This window comes from Pundamilia nyererei, unplaced genomic scaffold, assembly GCF_000239375.1.
Source record: "Pundamilia nyererei isolate P.nyererei 1_Seehausen unplaced genomic scaffold, PunNye1.0 scaffold00025, whole genome shotgun sequence".
Taxonomy (NCBI): domain Eukaryota; kingdom Metazoa; phylum Chordata; class Actinopteri; order Cichliformes; family Cichlidae; genus Pundamilia; species Pundamilia nyererei.
Window position 1 is genome coordinate 4245397 of NW_005187426.1, and position 9424 is coordinate 4254820.

Sequence of the window (9424 nt, forward strand, 5' to 3'; positions counted from 1 at the left end):
TGCCGTTCTTTCTCTGTTTGATGAAGCTTTAATGACTCCCTGTGCACACTGTAATTACTCGTCAACCCTGGAGATGTTTGTTTTAGTGTTAACCGACCACTGCTGTGACCATATCCTCCATGGGTCTATTATTTCTCATTACAATATTTATTACTTTTCCATCCATTTGGGTAATTTAACAATATTAATAATGGTTTTCATGGGGTACATTTGTGTGTATGCACTATATGTGTGTGTGTATGCAATAATTCCAGATCACAAGTGCCTTGGATTTATTGGCATATACCAATTTGGCTTTAATGAGATCACACACCTCCAGGTAGGTGCTGCTTCATCCTCTGCTTAACTCAGGGTTCTTCCTCCATCTCTCTGTCTGTCTGCCCTTATTACCATTTCATACACCCCTCTACCTCCACCACTACAGCCCCCAACCCCTCCTCCATCCTTCTCCTCCTCATCTGATGAAAAACCAGAAAGGCTTTGTGTGGTTCATTAAGTCAGCATAGGAAATGTATTAAGTAGGAGAAGAGGGCTGGGAGCTATTGAGTGTTGACTTAACCTTTAGAGTTTTTTTTTTTCCCAGTCGGTGATGCTTCTAATGGAGAATGCGTGTATTACTCAGTCTCATTAGTAACCACTTGGATCTGTCAGAACAAGATATAATGGAGCTTTGGGCTTGCTTATTGTTAAATAACGTGAGTGAATGAGCGCGAATGCCTTTGTCTGCTAGTAGTTAAATGTCCTGTTATATGACCAGTCAGGTCAAATGGTATGTCTACAAATTGCAACTGCCAGACTGTTTCAAGAAGTGACTTTGTTTTCCGTTGTTGTTGTTGTTTTGTTTTGTTGACAAAAACATCTATACCTGCATGATGCATAAACCCGGTAAGCATTTTATTTGTTCTGTACTATATTGGGAGTATTGGTTCTGTTGTTTCTTGATCCTCACGACTGTACTCCAGAATAGATTATGTTAATTTTAACACCATCATTCTGGGTCTGAATTAAACCCAGTGCTTGTGGACAAGGACAGGGGACTGAACATACAGACAGCTTACAAAGAAGCCGAAGAAAAACGGGTTTTTGATGTAAGAAGTTGCTTTCGCATCCCTACTATAGGTTTAACACTTCACCTTAAAATATATTTATGGAAAAAAGAATGAAATCTAAGAAATGACAGATGATAAATGATAGAAACACTGTTACTATAACAGCATTTTAACTGCTAAAAAACTCTTGTTACCATGCGATTGCTAGGTAATCCAGACAGAAGAGTATAAAGAAATGGCCCAACATTTGGTTGTCACACAATTTAGAAGGAAGGGCACTGTGGCCAGTCTGCCATTGCAATTAGCATTCATTTTGGCTTTATTCAATGAGATCTACACTGACTACTAGGCATGCATTATGCATGAGACTGTCCATATGCACTAAGGCCATCATGCATGCCCTTGTAGAAACGCAATGACCACTGGCATGCAATTACATTTAACTTGTGCACGTTCTCTTATGTGCTCATTCTTCTCATTCTGGTTGTACAGGCTAAAATTGTGCATTCTCCTTATATACATTGTGATATTCGTCAGTAGTGAGGTAAAATTATACATTTTACAAATTGATAACATCTGTTAGTCAAATCCTTATAAGTGTCCAGTTAAAACTATCTACAAATAAAACCTGGTATTCAGGAGGGGTTTTTTTTCCAGACAAACATAAGGCTTAAGTATTCTTTTAGATCTGTAGTTTTCTGATCATGATAAAAGTATATATATAAATATGGTTAGAGTAAGGAATATAAACAAGAATCTGCAAGTACGATTGCACTGACTTGTGCTCTACTACAGAGTAACTTGTATCCTTTATTAATTGCTTCCTCTATCCCTGATGATGACTGATTAAAAATAAATACATAAAAATGATGGCGGTGGAGTAGCAACAACTTTTTGGCTGCCTGTAGAAGTTGGGAAAACCTAACCTAATCTAACCTTCTAACATTTAATAAAACATTTCAAAACATCTAAAAATTGTACTGTCAAAAAGCTGAAAATATGGCTGTTTTACATATCTCTGTAAAAGCAGGCTGTCTGGATCTATAAGCATTGCTCACTCATCTGATTCATACCTCACTGTTTCATCAAAAATAATAAAACACTGTCATAATGGCCATTTCCTTTTTCTTCTTCCTCTGCAGTTTATCTTCTTTGTGTTTATGTCAAGAACGTAATGGAAATGGTGTTATGATATTGTGAAGTTCGTATATGTATTTGTTTTTTTTAAATTGCTCGTTCAGTTCCCTTTTCTGTGAATTTTGACTCAAGAGAAAGAAATGAACACAAGTGACCCTGTGAGATGATGCTGAATTTGATGTAAATAATGATAAAATAAAATTTTGCAAAATATGATTTTAACAGGGGAAATAATAGCGGACTATGGTTTGTTATCCAATAAGTTTTTGCTGTAGCTTAGTGGCCTTTCAGAAGAAACGGGCACTTGTGTGGACAAAAGGCATCGTTTCTAAGACTTAGTGTTGCCCGTGGGTGTTTAAAACGGCATTTCTCAAAGCCTGGACCGTGACAACTCCGACCATTTTATCTCTATGAGGAATCTCTAACAGGAGATCTTAATTTCCAGCACGTGGCTCTTTAGCGCCCCTTGGAGAGAAAGCCCGTAATCGCAGATGCGTCTCCTGGGGAGTCAAAGCCATTCATCAGCCAGGGAAATTAAAGGCACTGGAAAATTTGGCTCAAGGTATCAGTCGTGACAGCGGGAAACTTACACTTCTCTAGACAAGCAGAAATGGGCAGATCATATGACTCAGTTAGACCGATCACCTCTGTCACTGCCAACGCAAAAGTGGCGAGTGTAGAAGAGAAATAAACAGATCTCTTACCTACCGGTAACATCTCAACACACGAAAAGAGGGTAAAGCTTGTTTATGTTTATGGGAGAGAGTGAGACAACTGGTAATGGCTGAGCTCCTAATCTAATAAGGCTTAAAATTATTTCTAGTTTCATTCACTGTGAGGCAGCATCATTCCTTACCCATCTTTCAAGTGAGCATCATTCAATTAAAATGCAATTCTCGTCGCCCCCATGCACGGATATTTAATTAGACTGGGGAGCACGGCTTCCAATGTCTTTTTTTCTAGCATAGCTCTTCGGATTTCACCTCTAAGGCATATTTTCACTCTGTTACTCGTTGGTTAAACAAGGGCATGTATCCATTTGTTAATTGATACAATTACGCATTACGCGTAATGGTCACGTAGGTCTCCAGGCGCGCATCAATCACTGGTCTATTGACCTGCCAAAAACCCCTCTAACCGTTCCTACTGGGACTGCCCCTCTCTCTAATAGAGATAGATAGAAACATCATCGTCATTAACTCTGGGATGGACCTCTGGCCAAAGAGCCAGAAGCGAACAAAGGTCGAGATTAAAAAAAAAAAGTATTAGAGGTCCAGCCATCTATAGCTGTGATACACTGTAAATAATACAAAGCGTTTTAGGTATCAGTTTTATCTAAGCAGACAATAGTGCAGACTTTTCTAGTTTAGGCAACATGTGTTATTTCTATTTGTCTAGATAAAGTAAAAAAGTAATGAAATATCTCACAAGACACCCTAAACATCGCCGGTGTTTCTCTCTCTCTCTTTTCTAGTTTATTTAACTTCACAAAGGGTTTCCATATTGCATTGTTACAATTCAATAATAATGAACAGTGGTGCAATTTTCCGAGACTTTACCTCAGAAAATCGGTAAAGAATTCTATTACAAAAGCGAAACAAGGCTGTGTACAGTGCACCTTAAGAAAACCCTGTGTTGGACGTGATTGGCAAAGACATTATTCTATCCTTGGTACCCTGCCGTTCCGGGATTACAGTGACGTCACGCTGATACCCTTGCATGGATGAATGCTAAAGAACTATAGAGCCACAAATAATAGCACAAGCAGAGTCCATATCTTGGAAGACTTACGTTATCCTTTAAGCCTCCTTCAGCTAACACAACAACAATTTTTTTTTGCACTTAATGACGCTTAATTTCATTTCTTATTGGGTCCTTGGGGGGATTATTCATTCATATAAAACAATCTGCAGCTGGTGTCAGCCTAAAGTCTCCCTCCTATGAGTGAAGTCATCTATTATTGAGCGAAAGGCCGTGCGTGGAAATGTGTGTAAGACGGTGGATTTGAAGTAGAATTGGTTGCAATCGATCAAGGGTGAAGAATATTCCTGATGGTAACAAAAGAAGCAGCTATGTCTTTCTCGCAATTTGGATATCCCTACAATGCAACTTCACAGGTAAGACACTTTGCTTTTCATTTACCCTAAATATAGTGTATACAGAAACAAGACTAAATTCATATTTTTCCTTTATTTCACCAATAAGAAGGCGTTTAGTTTTTTGAGAAACATAAACGAAAGAGTGACTGCTTTGACAGTATTGACAGCTATTTTCGCGTGGAGCTTTTGTTGTTGAACCAAATATCGATATACACACACCCGTGTCCAATTACACTGAATTATGAATGAACTCACGTGTTTTTCTGATGACAATAGAGATGAATGTCACCTATCGCACACTACGAGGTGTAATTGGGCTGTTAAGCATGCTGTACACATAAGCAAACTTTCTGATGGAGTTGTTTTGACATGTAAGATTGGAGTATTTTCAAAGGCTTAAATCTTTATTAAACCGCTTTATTTACCTTTTTAATAAATTCTTATTGCTCCAAATGACAAGTTCGAAGAAGTTCAGGTCGATGAGGGGACAGAAGTTACTCTCCTGAAAAAGTTAACAGACAACTTCTCCGAGGACAACATTTTGACTTTTGGCAGAACGTAAACGTCAGATCGTTGCATTAACACTGATATTGGGACTTTGCTGCAACTGCATTTTGTTTATTTATACGGAAACATTTTTTTAAAAATTCGGTGATAAAATGGAAGCAGGTCACTTTTTCTTGTTCATCTTCATATCCGAAAACAACTATTTATGTCTTTTACATTCGCACGCAGTTTAAAGTAGTGAATTAAAACTGTTATTAAATTGTGGGGAGAAAAAAAGAAGACAATGACATTTTATATCTTATCGTTTTATTTTTCCCTGCGACCTACTTTCTATCATTTCACGGATTCTCTGAAAAGTGACTTACCTTGAATTAAGGCAGGTCACAAGTAAAGGCAACGACACCTGAATCGTGATCATTCAAGAGCAGCAAACGAAATCAGCTCACAATTACCGGTTGCTTTAACATTTTAAGATACTAAAGCAACTAGACTAAGGCTAAGATTTTTGCAGAGCATAGCCCAGTCACTTCAGAGTTGTCACAGACATCCACATGAGAGATGAAACAGCCAGTGACCATGTCTATCCACAATTCTCTTCATGCAGTTTTTCGTGTCGGCAAACCCCAGTACGACTTGCTGCGATTCGATTTCCAGGTCGGTCTCTGACGGGACAGGCAGCTCCCAGACTGCCGCTGCCGCCGCCGCTGCCTCCTTTTGCTGCCCGTCCTACGAGAACCGGCTCTTGGCAAGCAGCCGGACGGAGCTGAACGCAGCGCTGGGGATGTACAGCTCTCCCTACGCCGCAGCGGCCGCAGCCAGCCAGAACTACGCCAACTACTTCCCCTACAGCACCGACCCATCCGCTATCTACTCCACTCTGGTGGGCTCATTTGATGCGCAAAAGGGGGAGGGGGGGTCTCAGGCTGATCGATCAGCTAGGTTTATCAATTTATCTCACACTGCAAACATATCCGTCTCGATAAGTCTTTTAATCCAACGGCAGCTCTTGTCGCACTTCCCCTTCAAAGCAGCAAAAGAACGAGGAAAAAGAGACAGGCGAACGAGTCAAAGAGTCAAAAACGATTGATTTGAACAAAATTTACTGTTAATTTAAAGTTAAACCTCCTTTTTGTGTTTTGTTTTAAAATATTGCCACTCGTTTCTGTAATTTTGGGGGTGGGGGGCATCAGATTCTTCAACTAGTAGAGCAAATTGTTTACTTTAAAAAAGTAGAAGTTTGAGTTGTTGCAGTGCAGCTGAAACTTTTCTTTCTATTTCCGTCTATATTTAAAAAAAATAATTAAAGTTGACTGTCTATTTAAGTATTTTGCATTATGTCTAAAACAATATTGAACTAATATTATTTAAAAATGTTAACAACACTTGTTTTTGGACATCACATCATACTTCAAACACAATGAAAATACATATGTGACAAATCGATGTCATGTATGGGAAATCTTTTCTGCCTCATAGTTTGCTTGTTATTTATTAGCATGGAACTAAGATACTTTATACATGAAATAACTTTCAGATATCTTCAGAATGCTAACATATTTAATCTAAACTTTCAGAATGTTTATAATGTATAACAACCGCCTTCTCTTTTACAGAATCCACAGTATGACATTAAGGACAGCACAGGCACTTTACACTCTGGCATTACTCAAACTGCTGCGTACTATCCTTATGATCACTCACTGGGACAGTATCAATATGACAGGTAAGTTTTACATCATTAAAAACAACCATTCAATGGTGACACATTTAGATCTGAGGTCTGAGTCTAACTCTATAGTGGAACCTGGATCTGGTGAAACTGTATACATTTCAAACAACAGAGAGTAACAATAGAGGATACCTGAATTAGTAGTCTACTATATAATTTACCCTCTGCACTAATGGTGACTCTTTCCCTGGCTGAATGCGTGTGTGTGTATGTGTGTGTATTTCCAGGTACGGGACAGTAGATTTTAATGGCACAGCCAGAAGAAAGAATGCTACACGTGAAACCACCAGCACTCTGAAAACATGGTTGTATGAGCACCGCAAAAACCCCTACCCCACCAAGGGAGAGAAGATCATGTTGGCCATCATCACCAAAATGACACTCACTCAAGTATCCACCTGGTTCGCCAATGCCAGGAGAAGGCTTAAAAAGGAAAACAAGATGACCTGGTCACCAAAGAATAAGGCGAATGATGACAGGAAGGATGACCTTAAGAGTGAGCAAGACGGTGTTACCAAAGGTAATGATTTGCATTTTTTTTCTTGTTGGTAAAAAATGGTTTTCAAAGTTTAAAAATTATTTAATTGAATGTATTTATTATTTTTCCATGACAAACAGGATATTAAGAATATAAAACCTGTTCTTTCATGTAGATTCTAATGATTGCAAGGATGAAAAGGATTTACATCTGAGTGATCTGGAGGATATGGATGACGATGACTGTGACAAGCTGGACAGTGACTGTGAAAAGGTGGCATCGGATGAGCACGACCTCCAGAGGACCATGGCAGGATCTGGAGCACCTCAAAAAAGAGACTGCAGCTCCGAACTACACCTGAGTTTAACTAACAGCTTTCACTCTTTCCCTTGTGCCATCAAGAATGTCACCACCCTTCCTCCTCTCCCGGCTGACTTCCTGGATCCTGTAGTGTCCAAAGCACCCTCCTCAACCAGCCCAGCTGCAGGAACTGTGTCCTTGTCGCACTATGAAGCTTCAGATAAGCCACGGATTTGGTCTCTGGCTCGGACGGCAGCTTCGGGGGTCATTCTGAGCCCTCAGCAGCATGGCTCTGAACTGAGGACAGGAAACTCAACCGGAGACTGCCAGCTACAGAGCACCAGAGTTATCGGGGCTCCCACTGGACAATGTGCAGGCATTAGAGGCCTTCATGAATCTAGCAGTGTCACCAATGTTGAGAGCCCCTTTTCAGAGGGCTCGTCCTTGCACTCAAAGGTCTATGGCACTAGCAGCTATGGTCCCAAGAGCCTCCAACTTCACTGTTCATCCTATGCTGCACTCCCAGACACATGTCAGTACTCCACCATTGAAGGTATGTCTATCTTTTACCTGCTGAGTTTCACATAACAGATAACATTGATGTTTGTCTTTTCATAATGAGCCACAAGCATACTGTTTTGAACACATTAATGTACACAAATAAAGCAAAACGTTCCATTTTTGTGTTCACAAACACAATTTATGAGTTACAAAGTGGTGAGGGACTTTCTGCCAACTTGTGCTTGAAGTAAGCTTCTTAGATGTGTTTTCACTTGGGTGTGCAGGATTCTCCAGTGGCAAAGCCGAGACACAGTCATCTGACCTCAGTGAAACCTGTGGGACCGTGCAGGGTGACAAGGTCACTGCTTTCAGACCAGTGATGAAGAGGTGAAGCAGGTGAGAGTCTGCACTGAAGTGGAAAAAAATCAGTGAAGTCATGACACACACATACATACAGCTTTTCACACAGAAAGAGAAGAGACAAGGAAAAACATCAAACACTCACAAGAATGCAGTTACTCTTTCTCTTTTTGTTTATATGTTGCTTATTTTTATTTTATTTTTTCTATCAGATTAGTGTCAAATACCATTCATAAACTTGGTCAAAAGTATTTCAGTTCTTCTTATGCTCAACTTCTCTTTGGAAATGTTTCATACCATAAAGTTTTTTTCCTTCTATTTTGTGCGTTTATTTCAATCCCTGCTGTTCTTCCTCCTAGATCGCTGGAAATATACCACAGTAACTATTGGGACATTTATTATGCACTAAATGACACACCGGCCAACTAGCGGCCCCTCAGAATGACACATGGGAACTACCTGGCGCTGCTGCAGTATGAGCTGTCAAACTGTGGACGTGGCTATCATTTTGCACAACATTGTTTTTATGGTGTTAAAGACTTTATGCAAAAAATCTAGATGCAAATGTGTGAGACTGGCCGAATAAAAAAACGGCCGAATTTGTGTATGGCAATCGTGTAGTGTAGCAAACTTATTTATTTCTTTACGTATTTATTATTTTGTTATGTCGTCTGTTGGCTAATTATTTACCGTGTTTATTGATTGACTTTGTATCTCTTTTGAATATTTTGTTACAATTGTCTGTGGCTTCGTGTCATTTTGCCAGATGTAAAAAGAGAAAAGCTTGTCGGACTCAAAGCTGGCTATGAACGACTGGATCCGCTGTGGACTTGGAAATATGTTTTGTCCCTGTGTTAAAATGTGAGCTTCTCCTGTGTTTGCCATTCATGACATCTTTTCTAACAATACATTTTTTCCCAAGAGCTTTCGTTTTCTGTGCCGTGATTATTTATACAGCTTAACATCCAATCAGGCAATTAAAAAACATTTGCGTGTGCGGGTTTGATCAAAGTTTATCATCTTGACTCGATGTATAAAGCCGCTGCGCTGATGGAAGGTCATAATTCAGAGGAGGACGTGAGTGAAATCCACAAGTTGTGGAAGAAAGGGGACATCATCTCTCTATTGTCAGCATCTAATCAGAAGTGGCATCAAACACTTTGTTACTGTTCAGGCTAAGCAACGAGGGAGGAACATAGAATGAATGCTGCTTTGTCCCTTGTGAAGCGAGCCTCTGCACTAACTTACCATTGTGTTAATTAAA

The 9424-nt window shown here is 39.6% G+C and overlaps 1 protein-coding gene across 3 annotated transcripts; it reads left to right on the top strand.

Annotated features, from left to right (window-relative positions):
* The first annotated feature begins 3927 nt into the window (after positions 1 to 3927).
* Positions 3928 to 9083, top strand: irx6a (iroquois homeobox 6a). 3 transcript variants are annotated; one of them, XM_005727656.1, is made up of 7 exons: positions 3928 to 4303; positions 5397 to 5672; positions 6406 to 6515; positions 6749 to 7041; positions 7175 to 7852; positions 8085 to 8196; positions 8520 to 9083. In XM_005727656.1, the coding sequence occupies exons 1-6, from the start codon at positions 4238 to 4240 to the stop codon at positions 8189 to 8191; spliced, it is 1530 nt and encodes a 509-aa protein (XP_005727713.1). In that variant the 5' UTR covers positions 3928 to 4237; the 3' UTR covers positions 8192 to 8196; positions 8520 to 9083. The 3 variants fall into 3 exon arrangements, with proteins under 3 accessions (XP_005727713.1, XP_005727715.1, XP_005727716.1); XM_005727658.2 differs by having other exon boundaries at positions 5447 to 5672; XM_005727659.1 differs by lacking the exon at positions 5397 to 5672.
* The last annotated feature ends 341 nt before the right edge of the window (positions 9084 to 9424 follow it).

Coding starts and splice junctions, on each gene's coding strand:
- irx6a (XM_005727656.1), top strand. CDS start 4,238: ATGGTAACAAAAGAAGCAGCTATGTCTTTCTCGCAATTTGGATATCCC. Junction 4,304..5,396: donor CCTACAATGCAACTTCACAG/GTAAGACACTTT, acceptor CTCTTCATGCAG/TTTTTCGTGTCGGCAAACCC. Junction 7,042..7,174: donor GCAAGACGGTGTTACCAAAG/GTAATGATTTGC, acceptor TCTTTCATGTAG/ATTCTAATGATTGCAAGGAT.